We start from the raw sequence: 26600 nt of genomic DNA, 5'->3' as shown, positions 1-26600 counted from the left end.
TAATGATTATTGACCTAAGACAAAAAGCCTAAAATGAAACAAATTCATTAACGGCTCTTTATTTCTCTTAAGGTGGTGATAGGAAAAAGCGGAAGTTTATCTGCAGTTGGTGGGGACAGCGGTTTTAGCTCTAACCATTCGAATTACTGTGGAGGTGGTGGTGGAGGTGGAGTTATTCAAGTCTTTTCGCAAACCGATATTAAAAACTATGAAGCAAATAGTCTGAAAAGGACTAATGGTGGACGAGGATTGCAAAATGGCGAGGCAGGACAAGAACAAGTAGCTTGTGAGTATTCTTTATAAGAACCCAAGTAGTTAGGCACAGTAATTACTAGAACAAACGCCCCCTCAAAACACGCCTATGATGAAGACAAAACAACTTATAACCACCAATCAGAAGAATGCAGCATTAATTCAAAGCAATTACGGTATAACCGCATTCTTGGAATAAGAACATGGATTGTTTTACTTAATGTTTTACAAATGCTTTCCCGTAATATTTGTCGGTGATTTTAAGAAGTTGTGATTTTGAAAATAAACGCATTGGAAATGCCAATTAAATTACCATCGTATTGAATTAATTAAATGAGATATCTTTAGACTCTCCCGTAATTAAAGTGCAAAACGCGAGCCCCACGCTTCACGTGTTGCTTTATTGATTTGGTGAGAGATGAATCGATACCACATCCAATTTTGGGTCTCTGTAAACGGCAATTATCAGAAAATGGCCCAAAACGGATCAGAGAATAAGAACTCTATTGGGAATCTAGTGTATTAGCTTGATCCTGTTTGATTTGCACAAACGTGAAAAGCACCTGAAAGAGGTTTGAATTAGAGGTCCATTTCATATTTCATCAGGAAAGAAAAAATAACGACATGGAAAGAATATGCATAAGGGTGGGGAGGGAGGGTTTGTTCTTACGTCGACTAGTCACCGAAGAGCACGTGGAAACCAGTCAAAAGAAAACCCACACGTATACTTAAAGCTCTGTTTCCGGGACACATCCGTACTTGTAGAATAAGTTTATTCATCGAGAGGACAGAAAATTCTTTCGTGACCTGTATACTGACTGTCGGGGCTTTTAAGGCTTTAAGATTCAATTGCTTTTGTTTTCAAGCGGTTTCAATTAAGAACTCAATTCAAAAGCAGCCGCGTTTTCTCATGGTTTTTTTTTTCCAGTTGTATCTTAGGAGAAAGAAAGTTAAAGATACAAAAATAGATTTTTTTTTTCTTTTTTTATTGCAAATCGAAAGAGGGCCTGATACGCCACTAAAATACATTGAGATGATGGAACTGTATGAAAAACCTTAGATGCCATGCGATGGGATTATTGAAGGGTTAACCGATTGCGTTTTCAATTAATTTACTGGCGTAAACCGATCAAAAACAGTAATCTGTAGGTTAAGTAATCATACCCAGAGCTTCTCGAACTTTGACGGATACAAAAAACGAGGAAGCTTGCGGCTTTCATAAAGACCTCTTCACAGTGGGTAACCTCAAATTCACCCCGGGCGATCCAAAGGTTGTTTCGGTTTTTCTCATCGCGTCAATACATTCTCCATGAGATTAAGGTAAGAGGCTATCATTAATCACCCGCGATGCTTCAGGTGAGTTATTAAAAGGATTATCCCCTCATCTTCGTACAGAATCGCTTGTTCCTTGCATTTAGCAGGAGGAACATAAAGAATTTTCTCTTCCTGCCATTCGAATTTGTCTGGTGACATTACCTACCCTCAGGCATTGACAAATTAGCGCATATGCTCAAACGACCAAAAGAATGCGATAGAGGATACACAACAAATATACTATTTACACCCCGTTAACGAAAAGACAATGTCATCGACCTCTCAGACAATGAGAGGTTAGGTATAACCAGAATTTTTGTCTTCCTAACTTACGGGCAGCGGGACACATTCACTCACGACGATTATTGAGTGTATAGAATTCCGCGTATGAAACATGTGTCATGATGGATTTCCTCACGTTACCTTCACTCTGCTTCTTGTAAGTTGTTTTATTAGCGGATGTGTTGGGGAGGATCCAATGTATAGTAAGTATTCTATTAAGTTTGTTCTGATGTATGGTTACTACTGCTTCATGCCCTACAGTGAGACTATCGAACAAACATGCGGCGATGGGCAAGCGATTCGCCTCATCTGCTCAGATAAGCGGTTTTAGTTATAAACCAAAAGGAAATCCAGTAAGATCGTGCCATAGAGATTTGATTTTTAAAGTCACTTTTCGAAAGATTTCGCCGCTTTGCAATGGGTCCGGCGATTTCAAGAAGAAATTCTCAATTTCGATAGGTCCCTGCGGGACGCAAACGATCTGAATCGTTTAAGATAGGTGTGTATTTCTATTAGATAAGTCTTCAGGTGGACACCCACCGATAAATTTTCCTCGAATCTTCCATCCAAAACACTTTTTACACGATCCTCGAATCCGCAACATGTGAATTTAACTTCTCCTTTCCTCTTTCGTTACTATTCTGTGTTTTTACTGTTGAGAATTTTAGGAATTATGCAACGCGGCAGTTTAAGAAACACTTGACACGGCCTTTGATGATTACATTAATGATAATAAACTTCTTTAAATGGATGCGAGACAAGTCGATGCAAAGACAAATTTTATTTGTTCCTAATAATAACCTGGTAACAGTCGCATTATATTTGGCGAGTTCAACTTATTAATTTGTCACTTAGCCTGTTAAGTGTAGATTATTTCAATCATTTATCGTTGCGAAACATATCAATTTTCTGAGTCAGAGTGAAAATAATAAAAAAAAAAACTAATTGGATTATTTAATTGAAATAAAGTCAAGTTTGGTGTATCCATTTTCCAGGTATGATTTATAATATATAGTTGATCTTTTTCCAAGGATAAAATTTTTGTTGGTCTGTTGCTTGATTTCCTCGGATAACGGGAACAAAATACTGATTATTTTGGCGCAAATTAAATCCAGAGTCACAACTGAGTAATTGAACATTGCGACAGTTAACCAAAATTGCTGTATCAACTCAATTTTCGTGCTCAAATAAACACAACTTTCTCGTAAAATCGACTCGTTATTGCAACATGACTATTCGGACCCAAATCTTTGCTTTTTACTTGCATGTGCAGACAAGGTCATTTGCTTGCGAGCTGTGAGTAATAGATAATTGCTATTTTCGTCCGAGCATACTACGTCTTTGTCTGCGTCAAAAGATGTCATGGTAAGATTGAGATTGTGGTTAGCTGCAAGTCAAATCCTCACATGAAATTAGCTTATGGGTTCGATATTTTAGCGGAGTTTTCACTGTTCTTATTTCAGGTTAACCCTTATTAAGGTAAAATATACATGCTGCTCAAGTGTGACTTAATAAATTTATTCTAAAAGGTCAATGGAAATTTCGGTTACGATATGATAACCGATCTCTATAGTTTCTAATGCTTTACCGCAGAAATAATTATTTAGTTTTGACTTAGCGTGGTTTCAGCCTGCTAAAATTGTGAAAATGGAACGAGCCGAGTCCACGCGAATAATCGTGAAATCGAACAAACAAAGCTCTCCGCTGGTCAGTTCCTAGTCCACTCTTCATCCAATCATCTGTGTAAAACAAACAGTTTACGTCACAGTCACGTAAAAATTCACCAATAATTTGTAGTTAAGACACATTAACGAGTTGTGATGAGTGTTGAAAGTTTGAAGTGTGCAACAGAGAATAAAAACATAACAATTCCTTGTGGTACAGCCAGCGGTATCTTTATAACTTCTTCACATATACTCAAGGCCTCTTCAACTTCTAAAGTGCACACGGATTAATTTGCAGATTTTTGCTCTAAGACTTGTATCATCTTTCTCTATTACACTCTAAAATAATAATAATAAATTTTCAATGAAATGCCAAGAAAACTCGTGATTATGAATCATTGAAACAATATTTGGGGCTTGGTTCCTCTTCCTTCACTTCTCCCTTAGGATCTTGTCACCAGTTCCTTTTTTCGGGCTTTTCTTGATCATCTTCTCCTAAGATTCAAGGTCAAGGAAAAAATGGGTAAATATTTGTTTTCTGTCGACAGACATGCTTACGACTGTTTTGATTTTTTTGCTTGTGACCGAGTTTGAAATGGTTCTTTTCGATTCTATCAAGGATAAAAAAAAATTGTCTGACGAATTTGTTTGGTAAAAATAAGTTTGCATGGTTGCAGATAAGCTGTTTTGAATTTGATACCGCGATTTGCATGCGAGCTGTTATATCTCGTACCCCGATAATCGGTACTGAGAGCATTACATATAAGTTTGATAAAAAGCGACACATTCAAGAGCTTCAGAAGTAGAAGCAAATTCAATTTTGTTATCTGTATTTCACACCTATTTTTATGAAGACAGTTCAGAGAATAGGCTTATATACGTGCCTCTTCAGTAAGTTTATAGGAAGAGGAAGATTACGAAATCGTGAATCGTTTTGGGAACTCGAATTACAAAACCAAAATCCTTGTTAAAAGGCTGATAAAAGCCGAGCAGAAAACAGAAAAGAGGGATGAGAGGAGAGGAAAGGGAGAAATTGGCCAATCCCACCAAGTCCAAGAGTTAATCAATTTCATCATCATTCGACCTTCTTTTCCTGTATTTATTGCTTTAATCTCATTGGTTGAATAAAGTAGGTTAATGACCTCGAATGTACAATTGCCATGAGCCTCTGACATATTTCACCTAGTAATTTTTTGTTGTCCATTTGATGTCCTTTTCAAGGTGTTCTGTACTTATACAAAGATCACATAGTTTCAATAAAACCGTAATGGTTTTGAAATGAACTTTGAATTCTTTACACTGCACTCGGCTGCCTTTCGTGCAGTTTTTGAATTTTTCTTTCTTTCTACTGCAAGCGTCTGCGTTTATCCTTGCCGTTTAGTCTCTCCAAACACTTTCTAACCGCTGAGCTTCCTTTTTTTCTAAGGTCCAGGTATTCTTCACAACGAGGCTTTGAGATTTTTTTTTAACTCAACTACGCAATGACAGCGACGCAAGATTGCATTGCTCTATTTATCCATCGTATATCACCTATTGACACATACTTTCTTGAACCATTCTGCATTTCAGAATCTGAAATATACAGCTTGCTTTAGTTTTGTTGCCAACGAACTAAAGATTACTGGCTTTAATGGCAGCATGAACATCAGAAACTTCTGGAATGAAAAAACGCGATTTCAAAATTACGAACAGGCGACCTTGCTCAAGAGAGGTGAACAAAGAACACTTATAAAATGCTGAGCCTGGTTCGAAAATTGATTAATGTTGTCCATTTTAATTGAAGGGTTGAGTGCAATGCAAGAGTGTTTTGACCGATAAGACTAGCGGAGAATGGTTTTTATCAATTAATAGGAGAAGAGTTCACCCATAGGGTAAATAACTGGAAAATATCAAAGTGGAGTTCTCCTGATATCTGGTAGAGTTGATTGTGTCTATTATCACCGGAGAGTAGTAAGGAGGGATTTTGTTCATTCTTCTAATGATAAGTTAGTGCTGAATACTATACACTATACAACGATATGTCTGATGCAAAATCTTCTGAGTGAGAAATCGCTATCAAACTCAATGATCGATAGTTTTTAATGCAATCCAATGCTACATATGTAGCGTTGAAATATAGATATTTAACCGATTTTTTATTTTTAAGCGTGTGGGAAGTGTAAAAGCTCTCTTCATGGTAAATTGTTACCTACGAAAAAAGTGTGTTCATTCGTTGTATCTCAACGACCGTAACAAAAAATCTAAATCGTGCTAACTCTTCTTTAAAACATTCATTAGTTATCATGGTTATCAATAATTTGATAGAATATGCCTTAAGAAAAAAAAACAAAAAAAAAACAAAGAAAACAAGCAAACGAACAAACAAGATACTTTCCATATCCTTTCCCGTCCACTTCCTTTGACCTCCAATCTGCATTCGTTGCATTTGATCGCTTGCGCATCAAAGCGCATCTTTCATGGATTTTCGGGTGCACTTAACTCAAGGGGATAGTGTTATATATTTAGAGAATGACCTTGATGAGTGCATAATCGCGCGAGATGAACGAGTAAATAAATACCACATGAAACAGCGAAGAAAGGTTGTTATTGATCTGATACAGAAAAAGATTTCAAATATGAAAAAAAAAACTATTGCTGAGTGCACGTGGCGAACGCAAAAGATTTCATTAACTTGTGAATTTTAATAAGAGATTTTTAACTGATCATTCCCGAATTCGAAAGCTATCTTAGGTGACAGTTCTGCAAAGAAAGTTTGTAACGTCTTAACATTACATATAATGTGGGCAGTGGCCGTCGGTTTTTTTCAATCCAAAAAAAATACATCTCCCTTTTTGTCTGGCATTTTTAAGTTTTCGTTGTAACTGCAAGATTTTCACTCGAATGTTAGCTTCCTATCATACTCAAGATGAAGCTAAAAAAAGCAAATGTTTAAACTGACGCCTTCTTTTGGGCATACCACACCATGATATGTCTTCGGCATTTGGAAATGACAACAGTAGCAACGTCTAATGGTTAAAACTTATTGGACTTCTGAAATTCTTCTTATTTACCTGAGAGTCCCTTTGAGAAAAGCTTCCAGCCTTGACATTTTGACATGTTCTTGAGACGTGAAGTGGAACAATTTATTATCGGTGTAAGCCCTATTCTATTCAATATTAACTATACTGAAAGCCGCTCGAGCAAGCGGTCTTATTAAAGTTATTAATAAACTAAACAGTATCTGAATAACTTTTTGCAGTGTACTTCGACCGCCAAATGGATTTAAATATCAACACAACAAGTTGTAAAATGTCCTGGACTAATAATCACGAATACGCTGGCGAAATCGAGCAAAGGACTTTCGAGAAAATGGCTTACAACGTCTGCAAAATCGAATTCAGTTCATCAATTCGTATAGGAAGACAAGTGAGGGTAAAAATCAATGGAAAGAGAGCTTTATCTTTGATCAGTATGCATGGAAGCATTGAGATATTTTCCCAGATAGATATCGACGCCACGGAACATTCGGATGAAAGCCTCTCTGAGACAAGCATTGGAGGATACGTAAAAGTGTCCCATGATGACGAAGCCGCAGGTGCGTTACTACGACGATGATATCATCTTATTTGACTCCTATAAATGCAATTTTCAACTGTTTTGGTTTTGCTTTACCTAGCCATTTGATTGGTCCAGAAAACTCGCACCATCTTCTCAACCAATCAGATTGAAAACTATAAACTACTCGCGGCTTGGTCGCGCACGACTTTTTCGCGCTTTACACAATGTATTTGTGACATTTTCCTTTCCTATTAATGGCTCTTCTGATTACTTCCACCTTTGCTCTGTTAGGTATACTCGGGCCGATCAAAACCAGTTGAGATATGAAACGTTGAAGAGACAACCTACGAAAAATGAAAACTACTCTCTTAGCGCTTTTAATTTCCGGTACCATCTCAGACTAATTTTAAGGGGACAAAAATCTCAACATAAAATTCCTGGTACCTTCAATATTGCGACACTTACTTTTTCCTACTTTCGAGGTGCCTTTATATGTTTGATTATTGGTGTTCATCTTTCAAGAAAAATATCTCTAAGTTGTGTTTTGTTAAGAGTCAATAATTTCGACGAGTTTTGCTTCGTTTCGCCCACAAAGGTCCTGCTGGTCTTAACTGTAGTTCGGATGAATTGTATGGTCGAGATTTTGATTCCTTGTTAGGCGGAAGTGTGTGTTCGTGGGAAGGTAAGTGAAATCAAATTCTGTTTGAAAATGCAATTTTGATGAAGTGTAGAGAGTAAATGGGAATTTCTCGCTAATGATAACTATGACAAAAATGAATTCCGACGATGTTAATGATCATATTGATAGTAATAATGACACCAGTAATAGTACTAATATTAATTCCATTAGTATTATTATACTATTCCATATCAATATCATTTCATTAATTATATTATTGTAATCATTATGGATCCATAATGATGACGATACTCAACTAATTGTGAGCCTTTCACACGACAAATCCCTGCAACCAAATTGAGTGTTTACCTATGATAGTGACCCCACAGACAACGAAACGGAGCTCGATGCAATTTTTCCCATATCATTCATATACAACTCTTGTAATTGTTTTGTTTTGCTAAATACTGTCTAAAGGGTCTTTTTTATTAATTCACAGTCAACAGTGGAGAAGGATTTAAGGCTGTCGGAGGAGGGGCTTTGGAGCTGAGAGCAGAGTCTGGAGCAATTGTCATAGGTATGAACATTTTGAAAAACCGTTTGATCTCTCTCAGGGCCTTTACTGCGTTGAAGGGTAAGGAAGTACAATAAGAGAAAAAAGCAATAAATATGTATAGTTAAGCCTGCTGCATGCTGCCAAAATTGAAGGCAAACCAACACTTATTAATGTACATGCTCGAACTAAGTTTTGGGTAACAGAGTAAAGGTTCTTGGATACCTTCAGTGAGAAATTTACGAAGCCAAGAATGTATACATATAAGACTGAATAAATAAATGATTGAATGAATGAAGAAAGGAATGGTAATAGGAACGAAGAGTGGAGAATGAAAAATAATGAAGAAGAGGGGAAGCAAGAAAGGAAGAATATACTAAAGAATGAATGAATGAGTTTGACTTTTTCTCTCTGCAGATGAAACCATTTCTGCGAATGGTTTCTCTAATAACAGTGGTAACGCCGGCGCCATGGGTGGAACTATTCGTTTACACGCCAAGGAGGTTCGAGGATTAATCATAATAGAGAATTTTTCAATTGAGAGTCGAAAGTTATCCGGAATTGCCTCGGTTTTCTTTTACTTCGTTCTGTGATTGGTCTGAAAGATTCGCGTCACTTTGTCATTTAATCAAGTGAAAAACTAAGACCAATCACGCCTTGGTCGCCCGCATTTTGCCGTAATTTAGGTAGTTTGGTTGTATTTACTTTGACTTCCCATTGACTATTAAAGATATTTTCCTTTTTTTCCGATTGGCTGTTGTGATTACCTCAGTGCTGGTCTTACGACACTCAATCGAAAAATTCTCAAAAGAAAAGTTATTTATACGTAGAACACGTATTAATATTTATAGAATGCGTCTAAATCATTACGTTCAATGGAGAGAAAGTGCAGTTTGGCATACAAACTTCTCTTTTATGACCAGATCCATCTGAAAAGAAAAGCTCTGCTGACAGCTCGCGGCTCAGGTGCAGGTGGAGGTGTGGTTCAGCTGAGGAGTGATGTTGATGTGGATGGATTGTGCGAATCCAAATTTAACGTAAAAGGCAAGACATTTGGTCTTGTTAACATCCTTGGTGAGTATAAAAAAACTAAGAGCAGAAATATTCACCGCAGGGGAACTGCAATCTTAGCAATTGCAGATAAGAGGCCTGATCAAATTCAAGTTTTGACTGGATTCGGACCCGTGCCCCCAGATACTCGTTGCGAACGTTGAGTGCGTTGGGCGCTACCACCAACTGAGCTAGTGGGGAGCGAGGCGAATTTTTCTGCGTCGTTCGTACCCTTCTCTGCAAGTGCTAAGATTGGAGCTCACCTAAGAGGATCATTTCTGCATTTAAATTTCATTCATAGATCAAAAATTGAATCCATTAAATTCCCACTTGCTATCACGTTGCTACTTCAATTCTCGGTCATGATGTAAGTAAAAGGAGAACGCAATAACTAATCCATATGTTTCTCTGCTTCAGTTTCCACGAAAGCTACGAATCAAGCACAGTACATTCAGGATGGATATTTGGAAATTGACACCACTAACGCAAGGTGGATGCACAAGTTGGCAACAATGAACGGTTCCATGGCATATTCGTACTATGGCGAAATCAAACCACGGAATTTAAACTCTGGTCATCAATATCATGTTTCCATATTCGAGTTCCAGACACCGATTCTGATCAATGGCTCCACGAAGGTTAGCGTGTTCGGGTTACACTCATTTCTGGTGAAAAGCAAGGAGGGCATCTACATAGGAGTGGACATAAATTTGAAAGAGTCCATAGCAACTTTGGCCAAACGAGTCGGTGGATACTGCGTCACAAGCAGGAACAGAACAGGTAACTTCTTTCTTTTCATGTTCCTGTTGGAAAAGTGATGCCATTAACTTGTCGACTCAAAAAAAGAAAAAAGTTAACGATCCTTGTGCATGAAGCTAGGTTTTCAGGGGTCCTGGAGAACTGGAAAGTCGAACTTTATACTTGAATGATCCACGACGTGAAAGTTCCAGAAAAGGAATAGAGGTCCTTGAAAGTACTGGAAGTTTTGGAATCTGGTGTTCATGTATAATTAGATTTAATTTACAAGTATACTTTACATGTATATGCGGCTATTACATCGGCGACAAATCACCAGATTTTCATAACTCTCATGACTCATCAAGTTGATATTGTAAGAAGACATCTAATCACTCCTGAGAGTAGAGGGGTTAATATGAATCTTTGGAGTCCTTTCTTTTCCGAAAAAGCCCGAGTAAGAACTCTGAGAGGTGCATAGGAAGCCATCCCTGTACTTTTTCATGCCTAATCAGTGCTCCTCTCCCTTTTCGCTACTTGTCAGACAAGCGCATTTGACCCGTTTCTTGGTAGCCTTTTTTTTTCAAACTTATCTATCTCCACCTGCTCGTCAACTTTCGGATCTTTTATTGTTTTAGCTCAACAGGGTAGTCCGAAGTTTTTAAATCTCCTTATGAGAAAATTTATTATTATGTGATTGCTTTTATCCTGTTCTTACCATTTTTATATAATCTACTCCTAATGAACGTAAATATCACTTTTGTTTCGCCTTGAACAGATGGGAAAGGCCCCGGCCGAGGACAGCCTGGCAAGAACGCAGGCGCCGGGCATGGTGGAAAGGGTGGCTTGCTGTTTGAAGATAACAATATCATTTATGGTAAAACATATGGAATACAGCCTGAAATACATCTTATTGGTGGAAGCACAGGTAATAGCTATATGATATTTCTTAATTGCATTTTCAGCAGCGATCATATAGTGATGCTGGGATTAGTAAGCACACCCAAGCAGTTCAATGGTGCTAAAAATGAACGGCGGAGAGCAATCACGCTAGCCAAGAATTTTCTGTTCTTGTTGTGATTGTTTTTTTAATACCAGTTTGCTTCTTAGACGTTAACAGTTAGTTACTCAATCTTTCAGTCATTCAGTTTGCCTCCTGGTCATTATATTGGATCAGCAGTGGTTTAAATAAGGGAGACTATTAATGTAGTCAGTTAGTGTCTACGTCAGTGGCAAGTTCGTCATGTCAGCTAGTCGTTTATAGAATTGTTGATGTGGTTGATGACTCTTTTCATAATGCACTTTGTTATTTTATTTCGTCCGTTTGGTTGTTTTTTCTTTAATCCATTGATTCAGTGCTAATCTTTAAATAAATCACTCAATCGGCTGCCTGGTCAATTGCAATCATTCAACCTAGAAGGTCAGCCTGAATGTCAGACAGTTAGCTGATTGTTTGTGGGGTCTTTCCTGTTGTCTAGTGAGCATGCGTTTCAGAGATCGCGGCTTATTTTGCTAACTCAAACTTTGTTAACTACAGGAACGTCGAATTGCTCGTCAAATAATTGTAAGTGACCATCACAGACAAACACTTGTATCGCGTAGACAAACTACTGCTCAATTCGTCCTTCCAATGCATACACAAACACACACACACTCCAACGGAAAAAAAAAAACATCCAGAGATGGGGTATAGTGGAATTCCTATGGGAATTCAATGAAGTTAACTTTGCAAGTTTCATTTCAATGCGATATATTTCGTAAGTGCGGATGGGAAAGGAGAGGATAGGTCGTCATGCAACAAAGGCTTTATATCCCATTTGAGCTAACCTTGGTGTGCAGAAAAAGAAGCGACTTGTAGTTGTGTATTCAGAGGGTGTTCATCGAAATTGACCGAAGTAATTTTGGCCAGTAAAAGCCTGAACGGAGATAAATATAACCCTTTAACTCCTATGAGTGACCAAGACAGAATTTCTCCTTACTATATCTATACCATATCATGCAGATAAGAGATGAGAATAAAGAAAAATATAAACTTTGGGATTACTAATTGATCTGATACCAAATTATTCAAGCTAACATAATGAGAATCATTTGGCAGACAGTAAGGAGAATTGCTGATGAGATCTTGGGAGTTAAAGGTTAAGGTATCCAGAAATTTTCCTGCGCTTAATGTTTAACTTGAGTTTCAAACGTGTTTTTCCTGTCGCTCGGCGTTCCAAACACGTGCTTCATGACACATTAGGGACCCTTGTGTGTCAAGCATGGGAGCTTTCACAATTTGTGTCTCCCAGTTTAACTTCAACCATCTCTTACAGGTACCACTTCCGATCCCGGTCTGGTGATAGGTTGTGGTGGCGGAGCGATTGAAATTTTCTCAGAAAAGAACTTAACAATCGGTAAATATCTTATATGTAGAGGCAGACCACGATCGTATCTCGAAATTTAGTCCTGGAAGACCAATCCTCTGATTGGTTGAGAGATTGGGGCGAGTCAGTTTCTTGATCAAACAAAGCGAAGTGAAGCAAAACCAAAGCATTCACCATCTTGAATCGAAAAGTAACATGGGATGGATTACCTTTACCTATTAGTTAAGGATTCACCATAGAATTTTTATGTTGAACCGCTGTTGACGCAAACTAAGCCAAAATTGTTTATACCCCTCATTTCCCCTTTCGCCCCAGGCGAACCCGCATTGGCACATTCTCGCGCTCCTGAGACGATTTCTCTCTTAAAATTGGCAACTGCGCCAAAATTGTTCTCAGTCATGAACATTTCATATTATTTGTTGAGGGTTGCAGGTGGCTGCAGTGCTATAACGTGCATTGCAATTGTACATCGCTAAAAAAAAGTTGTTAGATAATTAGGTAACGATTGTTTTCTTTGTGTTTCAGATGCTGTAATCAGCGCTAATGGTGAGACAATTACACTTGAATCAATGGCTAGTATGGGTGGAAGCAGCGGGGGAACAATTATTCTTAGATCTGAAAAGGTGAATGAATAAGTAGAAAATATAATTGACGCACAAAGACTAATTATGTTTGACTGAGACAAACACAGAAATTGACGTGGGCGGGGTTTTATTTCAAGAATTTGCTTAATGAAATGGGCGTCTCCTCTTTGTTTGTCAAGGGTTGACGTGTATACAGGTATCATTCCATGAAAATTTATCAAAATTAAACATGATTTACCTCCGTAATTGTTATGAATTGTAATTCTTGATAATATTTGTTGATTCACATTGAAAAACAATTGACTCGGACCTGACAGAATTCATATTTTCCGTTTCTTTACCTCAAAGCATGTGATCCTCGGTGACAATGCGAGGCTAGAAGCCACGGGAGCAAATGCTCATGCAAAAGGTGGTGACAATTCTATCCGCCGTGGGGGAGGTGGAGGAGGGGTAATTGCAATCATCAGCAAAGGCAGACCAGTTGGAACTGAAATACTATCTCCGAATGAAAACACTGCGGGGGGAAATGGTTCCATTAGTGGAGATAACGGCCTAGTGGTTATCAACGGTATGTCATCAGTTTTAAGTTTTAACTGCCATTAATTACGTTCAATGGGTAGCCTCAGATTTCCATGTTCCATGCGTACGGCGAACGGCAAACGGCAAACGGCAAGGATTGATTTTTCACTTTCAGCCTTTCAGCCGATTGTTCTGTAGATATAACTAATTGCAATTTTGGTGAATAGAGTTTAAATTGCAGGAGTAAAGGACGTTAGATGTTCAATGGAAATATTAAAGCGCCGTTGTGATAAGTACAGTATGAATCATTAAATTCTTTTAATCCTTTACAGGCTTCAAGAAGTACGGATATCCAGCGAAAGGTAATTATATTCTCGTGGAAACTATAAATAAAGATATTGTACAAACGCTTTTTCTTTGTCCCACGCTCGTGACAAAACGAATAAACTTTTTCTTTACTTTGACGGCTGTTGGTAGAACGAGTGGTGTTGTGGAGCTGGAACCAAGAAATGTTTTCGGTTGTTTATTGCTTAGAACTGGATCCCCTAAGATGAAATTTTACTCACAGCACACTTTTATTTTTTCCCCCTCGGTCGCAAAGAAATTACGGGAACTTAATCGGCTTTTGAAACAACTTTCTTACGATGATGATTTGAAACTTTTTTTAAGAACGAATGTATCATCGCTTCCCCTTTCCCTCCTACCCCCCTCTCCCTCCTTCCCGCTCCTCCCTTCTCCCCCTTCCCTCCCCTTTCCCTCCTACCCCCTCTCCCTCCTTCCCGCTCCTCCCTTCTCCCCCTTCCCTCCCCTTTCCCTCCTACCCCCCTCTCCCTCCTTCCCGCTCCTCCCTTCTCTCCCTTCCCTCCCCTTTCCCCTGTCAGGGTCATAGTTCAAGAGCCTGGTCGGCTCAGTCCCACCTGTACCATACTTATGTGTTCCCTCCAGGCTTTAGTGTCCTCCTTCCTTCCTATGGGGGGGTTGATCAGCATCTTTATTTTACGATGAAACAAATGAAGAAACACGAGCTCGTTCATTACAGTCTATCAGATTTTGCTAAGTTTTTCTCTTCTTTTTCGTCAGTTATTGAGGTCAACGAAAGCTACGAAGGATGTGTGAATGGTAGCAATATATCCAATCCCCAAACAGTGACTATGAAAGCCCATGAAGCTTCACCATCAAAATGCATCGAGATTTGCCGTGAAAGAAAATCCCAATGGGCTTACGTAAAGGAGAGAAGCTGCAAATGCTCGAACTCCAGCCAAACCTCGTCTAAGCTTATTGAAAAGTGTAATAAAAGATGTTGGTCAAATTCTTCACTTGTCTGTGGTGGCGATGGAGATGACGCCTTCAGTGCATACAAGACAGGTAAGTCAGTTATTTACCACCATATGTTCAGTATGTTTCCAGCAGGAAGAATGCATCCCACTGGATGTAATTCTTATAGAATCTCTATTAAGTTATTTCTATATCATCTCAGTTACGGAGGCTCCATGACAATCCAGATATAACCAGTCCAGTGTCGTGACATGCAAAATGGCCCGTTTTTGGCAGTAACCGTAAGATACTGTAGTGTCATTAAAAGGAGACAATGGTCTCATAAGTAACTTGAAAATGTTTACGTTGGAAAAGGCCCCCAAGGGCAATCAAGGAGTAGTTGTCCATCAAGGGGGAGTTAGCATTGGCAAGTTTAAGAGAGCTGCATGCATCTCATGTTCTCTCGATAGGTTTTATTTAGATGATTAGTTCCTCATACACCTGGGTGGAGTGGATTTGCCACATGAAAAAGTTCCCTCGATTTCGTATAGTTAAAGTATGACAATACCTGGATAAAAAATAACTGCTACTTATGAAAACTGCTGGCAAAACTGTTCACTGTTTTTGAGCTTGCCTCCGGGTTACCAGCGAATTACCCCGTTTTCGAATTTTGTGATATTTTAATTAAGTAAGGTTTTCTCTTTTTTTTTTAAAATTGAAAATCACTTTGATGCACGCGACCATGAAGAAAACGAGAGAAACGATGTCGGAAACTTCCTTCGTGCAAAAAAATCTGGTTTCAAAGATACTTTAACCGCATTGAGACTTTCCTCATTTTTAACTACTACTGAAGGATTAAGCTTTATAAACAAATAGATTTGACTAGTCCTTGTTGGTCCAAGAATGTAGATGACACTTACGTCATCACGTGAACAAGAACTAATTTCCATAGAACATAGACCTCAGGGTAGGGTGTATCCCTGCTCACTCCTTGCTTCTAACTAATACAGAAGACAGCCTTCTCTTTATTTTTCACTTAGCAAGAAAGGTTATGAGGGGATCATGTCAAAAAAGGCCGGAAAACAACACTGTTTGTAGTTTGGATAATAGTTTTTTTCTCAGCGGTTTTTTACTCATTGTGTATTTGCACACAACATACCAGCAATTGCAGTAGAGATTAAAACTACAGAGAAAGAGAGTAATTGATTAAACCCATATGATTCAAAGTACGTGCTTATTCAATTATTCAGTTAAAAGGTTGAGATGGTGAATCTCCGAGGGTTATATTTGAGTAAGACATTGTTGAGAACCAATTGCAGCTGTTTTTTGAACTAATCAAAATTCATATTTCTTGTTCACTTGTCTCTGTCGCGAATCCCGTGGAGTTTGGTGTTCTGTTACTGTTGCAGGTGAAGGAGCGGGATCGTTTTTTCATAAATCTGAATCTGCAAAAAAATCATAGTCGTGTATTTAGCGTTAGTTATAGGATTAAAAAACGAAGCATACTGTACAATCATGAATTAAGGGAGAGCTGAACCTCTAAAGTCTAAAACAGTTATATGCTGTTTTAATTATCCAATTTTTGGCAATGATTGACGTTTCTGTCATATGACACTGGACTAAGCAAAATTGGTAGATCTTTCAGATGTAAGCATAGCTTCTATGACCTCTTCTGATTCTATGATATCATGGAAACTTAAGTTTTACAGAATCTATTTTTGATGGGAATTGCGGATTTTGTGCAACTAAATATGAGTCAATCATTGTGCCCTACGATCTTGCAAACTGACAATTTTTCCTCGTGAATAATTAACTACTCATATCTATTGTGGATCGCAAATGAAGGTTTGAATATTTAATTTAGAGACAAATCTCAAGATTTACATTAGCAAGCCTAAAAGCTCTTTTACTGATGGATATGAAGATCGCTCTTCAAAATAAACAGTTTTGCAAAAACAAAGTTCAATTTGAAAGGTAGAATTCATCAGAATCAAGCCATCGCGATTCACCGCGAAGATTTTTGGATATAGGAGCGAAGATTTCCACTTTTCAGTATCAAACACATGGACAATGTTTGTTTGTTAGTGGGCGCATTGCACACATCAGGAAAGGGAACCGACATTGTTCGAAGACCTCCTATCGATTTCATTATCTTCCGGATACTAAGTTTGAATGAAAATTGAATCTTGCATTCATATAGCCCGGCGTCAACAAAGAAGCGGTTCATTTCTTGGCACACTTTCAAAGGAAAAAAACGGCGAATTCAAAACTGATCCTTGTGCAATTTTGACAACAGCAAGCGGATTTTGAGGAAGAACTTCACTGCCTGGTGGCAATGGGTGCTGGACAGTGCGCAAACCTCAACAAAGTTGTACCTCAAGAAGGGGAATTGCTCGGCCCATATCTGGCAAACTGCGTTATTATGTCATTTCTAAGTATAACATCTGTAATAGGGAACGTATTAATCTTGGTTTCGATTTGCAGAGCTCCTGAATTTCTTCGCCAGCCATCGTATTTTCTCTTGCTCAATTTGGCTGTTGCCGATTTGTGCGTTGGGTTTATAGCCGAACCTCTCTACGTGATATACAAAATATCTTATTTATTCAATCCACTCTCTGTAATGTCCTGTTACGCAGGGTATGTGTTTAACCTAGTCTCTTTTCTTTTGACGTCGCTATCGCTTTGGACCGCAGCAGCAATTTCTCTGGATCGATTGATGGCCCTTCATCTTCATTTGAAGTATACCTCCATCGTAACCAAGCAGAGAGTTATTATATTGATTGCTGTTTTGCTTGTATTAAGCGTGGCTTTCGCTTCCATGTTTGAATGGGCCATCGACGAGCAGAACACCGTGTTGGCGTGTGCGAACTCTCTCGCTTTGCTCATCGCATTGTTGTCTTACGTAAGGATATTCCAAATCTTGCGCTACCATCAACGACAAATTTCTAGTCATCAGGTTGGCGAAATATCATCGTTCACCGACGGCGGGGAAATGGACTCAACGGGTACCTCCTTTCAAGGAGAGGAGATAAGGGAAAAACGAAGAGAAGCTACTAAAGACGTCAATGGAAATAGACGAAATGAAATGCGAAGCGATAACGTACAAATGGTGGACAGAGGTGAAGATCAAAGACCTGACGGTGAAAATCATATCAAGGACAACAAGAAATTGCAGACGAAGGTATCATTTGTCTCCCGTGAGAATCATGGATGCTTTTCTTCAAAAGAATACTTGGAAAGTCTACGAGTAGGTGGTGAAATGAACATTGCTGAAGATAAAGGTCACGAACAAGACGAGATGCATCTAAAATTCGGGAGCACAAGTGCTCAACTTGGGAAAAGGACACTAGGCCATTCACGAGAAGAGGAAATAGATGTACAGAAAATCGAAGAAGGAAAAGAAAAATTAATAAGAGTGGAAGTGAATGAAGCGAGAAGGAATGGAAAAAGAAGCAGTGAAATGAACCACGAATGCCCAATCGAGATGAAGGCTTTGAGTACTTTGCGAGCAGATCGAAATAATACTCGAAACAATCAAATGAAAGGAGAAAATTCCGTTGTCCCAGAGAAGCATAACGAAAGCAGGTCATCAGAGGGCGAAATTAATTTTAAGGGATTTGAAAAAAATCAGAATCGTCTGTTAATAACTGAAGCACCTTCCATTAGACAGATAACACAAGAAAGATCACTTGAAATGACTGCCAAATGTGTCACCATTGTTGGCCAGGGTAGGACCAATACAGACGTCAACGAGCAAAGTGATATTAATATTGTCAATAGAAGGAAAAAATTTCAAATGAGAAAGTTCAAGAAGTCGTTTTATAACATGTTTGTTATATGGTTTCTCATGTTACTCTGCTATTTACCCCTTATATGCACATCTATATCGTTCCTATTGATTGGGCGTAGTTATTCTATGCACCTCGCGTTCAATTTCACAACATCTGTAATGTTCATGAATTCTAGCATAAATCCTATCTTGTTTTGTTGGAGAATACGTGAGTTTCGCGCAGCTGTAAAGAAAACACTTAAAGAAGTGTTTGGATTTCGGAGGAATCGCGGTACCTGATGTAACACTGATATGAGAAGATATCAATTATGTAAACCTTGAATACATTAGATATGTTTAGTTCATCTTCAAAGCTTGAAAAAGAACCACTAGGGATTTGTGGTGTGTGGGTGAGAACTTCACGCTCTCAACAGCTAACCAAATACCATAATTTATATTTTCCAAAAACATATCTGCAATTTGAAAGCTCTTTTCTTCTATGAGAGTAATAGGTTACAACGCTTTGATGTGATAATTGTAATGAAATGTCAGTGTGGCGGAAAATAGTAAAGAGTTATGAATAAATTCTTATAACTTGTCTGAGACATTGGAAGCTATCTTGGCTTTGCTTACAAAGTGTCGTGTCTTTCTGTCATCCCCACAAAAGCTGTGTTTGTCATCACTCTGAGAAGCGTTAGTCAAGCTTCATTCATGTACGTCAGTGCAATTTACATATCAAAACCTCCGCTCTGTGCAATTGACTTGACTGGTAGTTTCGTACATATTTACGTTGTTTAGTAGCGTACAATCTGCTAAAATCTGGTAATCTCATGGGAATAATACGCGGCTCAATTTTTTTAAGGATAGAAAGGTTCTGAATTAAAAATTAGAGAGAAATCACACAGATTTATACTTTTTAATCCGGATTCGCGTCGTTTTAGTTTAACAAGCTCTATGATTGGCTCTTGAAAATTGCGTTGTCGTCTCAACCAATAGAATACTGCATGCGAGCTAAAAGTCACTTCATAATGAGGTGCTTTTCCACGCTTGGAGTGCACTCGTTACATTTGTTTGCCTTATGCTGTGATCACCTTGTGATGTTGATATTGGTCACTTCAATTGGTTTTTGTAGTTTTTATTAAAAACACAGGAAATAACGCCCCAGGACTTGTAGGAAGTGATGTTTATGAAAAGAAGCACAAGCGAGTATAGAATTTTAGAAGACCTAATTTATTTTTGGAAATATTAACTGTTTCTTTCCAGACTCTAATTGCAAAATATTATTTTCACTCAAGACCTGAAAGTAACATTTCTCAATAAATATAACTTAAACTAATAAAAGCGTTCTTTGAAACTAATACCGCAGATAATTATTTCGCCCCGTTACATAGCAATTATCTTGTTTTGTAAGGCATAGTCATCTAAATTGAAACATGAAAGTGAAACTACATAAACCAAATAAATCTAACTTGAAACATTTTCAGGATTAAATTTGTTTTCGATTCTCTGCTTGAACGACTGAGGTGGTGGGCTGATCCAAAATGATTGCGTTTGTTTGTTGGCGAGAAGGACTTCGAAGCCGGAGATAATACAAAAAAAAAGAAGAGAAAAAGACTTAAAAAGGCATAATTATCTGAATAAAAACAATTTTTGAGCAATTTTGAGCTGAGCATCGAAAGCAATTCAGGATTGCGTTGGTTTTTCCTTATCAATCTCGGCTGTGGGCCTTGAAAACGCATGTTACCCTCACAATTGATCAAGTATAGAACTGACCATAACAAAATAAAAGTAGATCACCATTTTATTTGCGCTTCAGGCTCTTTGCTTCTTTTGCTGTGAGGCATTGTTGGTTTATTGTTGGTTTTTTCTTTGCTCTACGATGGCCGTTGCGATTACTTTGGTTTTGATTAAAAGCCACTCGATCGAAAAAATCATGGTTATAATTACAACTTTTTAAAATCGTTATTCGGAAACTTTGAAATTTAATTTCAAAGCTTTGCCAGAGCGTAATGGTTATAATTAAAATTCTTATTCTGTCGAAACATCGGAATCTTGAAAAGTAAAAGTCAGAGAAAAATAATAAATGAAAAAAATAAATAGAGAATAATACATGGCGCGCGTAGATATGGAATTTCTCTTCTAGTGTTTAACTCGATAGCTCACGAGTTAGATGTCGAGTTGAACACGAGAAGAGAAATTTTATATCAACGTGCAACCATGTATTACTTTGTTTATCATATAAACACAACAGCCCTTTACTGACAAGAAAAGCCGACTTTATTAATGGGTGAAAATAAAGTAATGGACAATTTCCGAATAAAAATCGTCATGATTACAAAAACAACAATGGCGAATTTTCAATTTGCAAAATTCCCATTCATTGACTTTGTCCTTACTGACAGAAGAAATCTTTGACGGCCAAATCGGCCTGTGGCTAATCTTCCAGCTGTCGATTTTCGTTCTCAGCCGCGAGAAATGCCATTACCAAAGCCACTGAATACGTAATTTTCAGTTTTTCTTTTCGTATATTGGTTTTCTTCCCCTTGTAGGAAAGTTTGGACGTCACTGTCTGCAAAAAATACAGATTTTTCAGTGTTTTAGCAGCTGTAATCTGAGAAAAATCCAACAAACTACCTTGGATTGAAAATGGTGAAGGCTTTGCCGTTCATTCATCAACCTGACCGAATGGCGCGAAAGGCGAGTGACGTGTCAGCAGCTGATTGGCGATATCAGACACACGTGTAAAAATGTCGCATTTTTTCACGTGTATTGTTATGATAAAACACTACAATCATACAGAAATCTGTTCGCCAGAATTTTTTCTTGTTAACAGAGTAAGTCTGCTTATCTGTTTTCAGGCTACGTCGCTGAATTTTCATATACTATAATATCCACTGCAACTTTAGCAGTTTTTACCACATCATCCGTGGTCAATGCCATTTCACCAAATAAGACTGTAGAGGTAACGACGACGCCAACGACGCCAACTCATGCCACCACATCATTAGTGGTCAATGCCATTTCACCAAGTAAGACTATAGAGGTAACAACGACGCTAACGACGCCAACTCATGCCACCACATCATTAGTGGTCAATGCCATTTCACCAAGTAAGACTATAGAGGTAACAACGACGCCAACGACGCCAACTCATGCCACCGCATCATTAGTGGTCAATGCCATTTCACCAAGTAAGACTGTAGAGGTAACAACGACGCCAACGACGCCAACGACGCCAACTCATGCCACCGATGAAGCGAAGACTACCGAAGAAACGAAGCCTACCGATGAACCTACGACCACGCCCCCAGACGAACCATCGGGAAAGGTGAATTTATTCTAAAAGAGGCATGTTGACAATTGTTGGAAGACTAGGGGTTTAAAATGTTGCCATACACAAAGTAAAATTGTTTATGGTTTAACTGGCTTCCACTGTCCACAGTACACATGACACGAATGATATCCCTCAGGAATCAAGGGCGGTGGGGAAAGGTCTCTCCTCCATTCGTAAATAGTGTAAAATCTTACAGTGACATGCATATTGAATACATTCTTCGTTCTGCATAGGTATTTCGTCTTGTATGATTATCAGCTTAGCCTGACATACCTACATATCGAAAACAAGCTCATTTGAAAGACAAAATTGTCTTTTTTTTCTTTAATTTTTTAGTTCAAAGACATTGCAAATGTCACAATCACAGACGAAAACGTCGTTGAAGTTGTAAGCCAGCTCAAAAACCTCACCAAAGAGGAAGACATGAATGGTGGAGACACGAAAGTCGCCCTGGGAATCCTGCAGAAAATCACCAGCGACAACAGTTTACTTCCCGCAAACAAATCTGGGCGGCAGAAAATAGGACAGGTCAGGGGGAAGATTAGCGATGATAATGACGATGATACTTATCATGACCATAATAAGGGTGATGGTAATGACAATGATGTCACCGATGACGACTACGATGGTAGTGATGATGACAATGTTAATGATGACGCCAAAAGCGATGAGAAAAACCATAATAACCAGGAAACGCGATTACCCGAAAAATTTTAAAGTCAATTTTGTGGGAGTTTCTGTCATAGTAAATTCTGAGTTCGAGAAGAATAATAGTCTTGATATACATAGATAGGCAACTTCTTAGATCCTCTTTCATTTCATTCGGTTACCCTACACGAAGAAATTACATCTAACGATGGCCATTTTGAAAGTTAGCTGTTCACCATTGCAATGCTCTTGTGCATGGTAATTATAGCAAGAAATCATGAAATTCAGACCAATCACAGAAACTGAATCACTATAATAACCTGGCTCTGTCGTTAAAAGCACGATCAGCACTAGTGTACCTCAAAGAGCTCTATAACGCACAACTTTTGTGTAGAGCGGCAGGTTTCAAACAACACGATATGTATACGCCAACAGCCTAATTCAATTGGGCAGTTTATCTGTTTTTTTTTCTTTCAGAAAATTCTTCAGGTTGCCAGCTCACTCTTGTCAGGGGAAAACGCTGCCAATTGGGGCGTACCAACAGATAACGAAAATAAGACGGACAAGGTTGGTACGATTAGCAAAACGTAGAGTTTCTATGAATGTTATAATTATGTTAACGAATCTAAAATAGATGACACTAACATTTCCCCCTAAAGAACTTGAATTTGATTACGCTATAGCTAATTTTTGTTTTTAGGTGACTTCTCAGACCCAAGTTTTGGAAGTTATAGAAAAAATTGGTCTCAAAATTGGAGAAAAACTTGGTGATGACGACAGCTTGGTCGTAGAAAGTGAAAATATAGGTACGTAGCAAGATGTTTGAACTTAGTCTCTAATTTAAAGTTGGAGTCATGAGAAGTTTCTATGTCACCCGCACACGAGGCAAGTAGCTACCTTGTTACCGAGACTCATCCCGGTGTCCGTTGTGTGAGTTATATAAGAAGAAGATAACCTCCCTTGGGTGAGATTGTAGGTTGCCTCAACCAACCAAGAGCTCAGGTTTTCTTGAAAGATATTTGATACCCATTTACACTCCTGAGTGGAAAGAGGCGCTGCGAGAGTCAAGTGTCTTCTCCAAACAACATAACTCGATTGCAAACCAAACAGCTAATGCCCCTCGAAGCTGGTGCAATGTAAGGTGTACTTTTGCTGAGTAAGATGTACTTATGCGTTTAGTTGCCATTTTTACGTTCTCGATACAGCTATGGGTGTAGAGACCAAGATACCTGACGAGTCTTCCCCTGGGGTGAAATATCCAAGATATGATGAACTCGGCCCAGAATGGAGAGGACAGGATCGTGTATTTGTTAATAGAGAACTCTTCGACAAGATGGCTGCAGGTCGGTCCGGTTTTGATGTGCGCTCTTTTATTCTTAGAACAACGTCACCTCATGATAATGTCAGTGATCAACTGCGGCCATTGATCTGCAGAAATTTTACTTTTGTCATCTTTCTGGACAATTATCAGTAATTTTGAAAAACGTCACCTGATGATAATGTCAATGATGAGCTGGGGCCATTCATCTGTAGACAGTTTGCAGTTTGCTACCTTTTTATGTCAGTAGTTTTGTCAATTTGCACAAGGTAACAAGTGGCTTACAAGTATTTCTTCTGATTCTATTACATTCTATTCTCTACAAATTTTGGTATGTTAGATCGCCATTTTGAAAACAATTTTGAAGAGAGATCACATTATTTATGTAAGCATTTTTCGTAGATAACAGATCAAGAACAACAGTTGTCTATGCCATTTACAATCAAGTCAGCGAGCATTTCCCTACGAATACAATCAGCAAAAAGAGGTACGGTGTCTTTGTTTTACTTTCTTTATTTATTTTCTTAGTTTATCACACACAAAGATATATTGACAATTTTTCACTGTTCATTAGGTCCTTAGAAGCAGTTTCCAAAGCATGAATCATACATGATCATATCTTAAGCTGATTTATACACGCATTTTGATTGGTTCCTTCGTACGGTCTATTGGAGGACAGACCAGAAACGACGTCACCATTGACAGTCTTAAAGTTTTTAGTCACATAAGACAAATAAATTCCATATTGCCGTGTGCCTGTACAGTCATAGATCACAGAGGAAGTCAAGATGTGGTGAGAACATCACTGCCTCACTCAGCGGCTATTTTTTTATTACATTTTGACGTCATCTACAATCTACAACTGATCAGAGTACGACGACGAGGAATTTATTTGCTTAACATATTTTTGATTCATTTTCTCTGTTCACTAAGGCCTGTTTTTGACTAAAATCTAGAAAAGACTAGTTTCCGAGTTTGACTTCAAGAGAACACTCATTGTTTCATTTTCTTATCAGCTCTGAGAGTCTAATTGTGAACTCCCGAATTCTGGCTCTAAAGTTTAACAAGAAACTTCTTACTCCATTGAAGACACCTATTAAACTATGGTTTGATAAATTGGAGAAGGTTTGTTTCCGTTTTATTTCCACTGATAGCAAGAATAACAATTTATGAATTGATTAAACTTGAAAACGATGTCTACAATTTCTCACCCTTGACTGAAGGAGATTAGTAGAATACTAACTCACCTAATTTTTCCCCATTGAATACCAAAATATATTAAATTATTGAAAAAATAACCCCAAATACCTGCATGTTTTCAACCCTATGTCTGTACACCAGGGACCAAAAAAACACGAAAAACGAGATGATCTGAACCCGCTCTGAGAGAAAATACCAAAACACCTGAGTGAAAAAGAACCTGAATTCTCCATTTCCAAAAATCACAGATCGGGCCTGTTGACTTAACCATCGTCCTTTCAATTTCAGGGCGAAAATGTTACGAAACCTTCCTGTTCGTTTGTGGACTTCGAGAGGTAAAGAAAATAAACCACTGACCATTGATCTGTTTACAGTTTACAGTTTGCTACCTTTTTATAGCTCTGAGATCTAATATATTCATTCTCTTGCTGTGGAATTTTGATTCAGAAAATTTGAATATCTGTGACGTTTTTTTATACATAGCGCAAGGGGCTCGTGGTCACACAAGGGATGTCGCGTGGTCAAGGAAAAGGACCAGAATGTCGAGTGCGCCTGCGATCATCTCACAAACTTTGCAATTTTGATGCAAGTGAAGGAATTTGAAGTATGTTCTCTGTTTTCTGTATGCAATGATTCACTGGAGTATAAGAAATCTGAATCCTAGTTTTAAGGATCTATTAACAGCGGTGGGAAACCCTATGAACGACTTCTCAGATTTGCCGGATAATCAAACAGATTAAATCGGCTGAAGAAACTCAAAATGAAGGAATTATCAAAACAAATTTTCTCTCGTAAATCTTTTGGGCCAAAGTACAACATTTTCTTTTTCGTATTAGGGAACATGAAGATCCCATGCCTAGACCCCTTTTAAAGAGAACACATCGACAGCTTTTATATTTCCTAACAATTGCTTGTTTTTGTCTTTAAGGTTGAACTGGATCACTATAAAGCTTTGACAGTCATTACGTACGTAGGCTGTGGAATTTCATTATTTGGACTCGCGCTCACTTTGGCGACTTTCTTATCACTTGAGTAAGACATTTCTCCTCGTTAATGTTATTATTGGTGTTGTTGTTAATTTTGTCTTTGCTTAACCTCTCCAACCGTTTTTATAATATTTTGTTCCCCCTGAAGTAGTGAATTATAAGCGTGGCGTAGATGAATCCAAGACATTCTCTTCATTCGTGAGGCATCATCGTTGACTTTGGTCTCCTGAAAATAACTTCATCATTTCATTGAATTTTTTTTGCCCTCATTTTCAATAAGTTGAAGGTTCGTGTTATTTCAGGACGTTAGCTTCAGAACGGACCTCAATTCACAAGAATCTTGTGGTAGCCATTGGACTCGCGCAGATAATTTTCCTGGCCGGCATAGATGCCACATACAACCCCGTGAGTATCAGTAACTATTAATTACTTTCAGTTAAGAACCAGTTACTAGTAGCTAAGTAATGATAGTGTTAGGTCTAAGATTAGCAAATCATTTTAACCAACTTTAGAAGATTACAGTCCCCAAACTCCCTTATTTGCGCCCCATACGAGCGATCAACTCAGAGTGAACGCATGATCCCCTCTCATTTGAAATACAACGGAATTGACAACA

At 38.3% G+C, this 26600-nt stretch overlaps 2 protein-coding genes across 9 annotated transcripts in view; both read left to right on the top strand.

Annotated features, from left to right (window-relative positions):
- Positions 1-26600, top strand: part of LOC113666971 (uncharacterized) — a 45107-nt gene that overhangs the window by 11038 nt on the left and 7469 nt on the right. For 2 of the 8 annotated variants that reach the window (XM_089201536.1, XM_089201538.1), the window contains exons 7-32: positions 73-286; positions 6751-7086; positions 7645-7731; positions 8168-8245; positions 8639-8724; positions 9145-9295; positions 9689-10051; positions 10785-10934; positions 11544-11570; positions 12322-12402; positions 12898-12995; positions 13305-13524; positions 13808-13837; positions 14556-14840; positions 21357-21460; positions 21704-21826; positions 22169-22360; positions 22958-23047; positions 23181-23286; positions 23686-23823; positions 24201-24285; positions 24815-24923; positions 25287-25333; positions 25482-25602; positions 25927-26030; positions 26287-26389. In XM_089201536.1, coding sequence (XP_089057662.1) covers positions 73-286; positions 6751-7086; positions 7645-7731; positions 8168-8245; positions 8639-8724; positions 9145-9295; positions 9689-10051; positions 10785-10934; positions 11544-11570; positions 12322-12402; positions 12898-12995; positions 13305-13524; positions 13808-13837; positions 14556-14840; positions 21357-21460; positions 21704-21826; positions 22169-22360; positions 22958-23047; positions 23181-23286; positions 23686-23823; positions 24201-24285; positions 24815-24923; positions 25287-25333; positions 25482-25602; positions 25927-26030; positions 26287-26389 — 3528 coding nt within the window. Of the gene's footprint in view, positions 1-72; positions 287-1864; positions 2052-6750; positions 7087-7644; positions 7732-8167; positions 8246-8638; positions 8725-9144; positions 9296-9688; positions 10052-10784; positions 10935-11543; positions 11571-12321; positions 12403-12897; positions 12996-13304; positions 13525-13807; positions 13838-14555; positions 14841-21356; positions 21827-22168; positions 22361-22957; positions 23048-23180; positions 23287-23685; positions 23824-24200; positions 24286-24814; positions 24924-25286; positions 25334-25481; positions 25603-25926; positions 26031-26286; positions 26390-26600 lie in introns of those variants that run through there. The other 6 variants (XM_089201534.1, XM_089201532.1, XM_089201533.1 and 3 more) reach the window with 4 other exon arrangements.
- LOC113666973 (uncharacterized) lies at positions 15662-19101 on the top strand. The gene has a single exon (XM_027182766.2). The coding sequence runs from the start codon at positions 17065-17067 to the stop codon at positions 18796-18798; it is 1734 nt and encodes a 577-aa protein (XP_027038567.2). The 5' UTR covers positions 15662-17064; the 3' UTR covers positions 18799-19101.

This window comes from Pocillopora damicornis, chromosome 3, assembly GCF_964200805.1.
Source record: "Pocillopora damicornis chromosome 3, jaPocDami1.2, whole genome shotgun sequence".
NCBI lineage: Eukaryota > Metazoa > Cnidaria > Anthozoa > Scleractinia > Pocilloporidae > Pocillopora > Pocillopora damicornis.
This window is presented reverse-complemented; position numbering and strand designations above follow the sequence as displayed.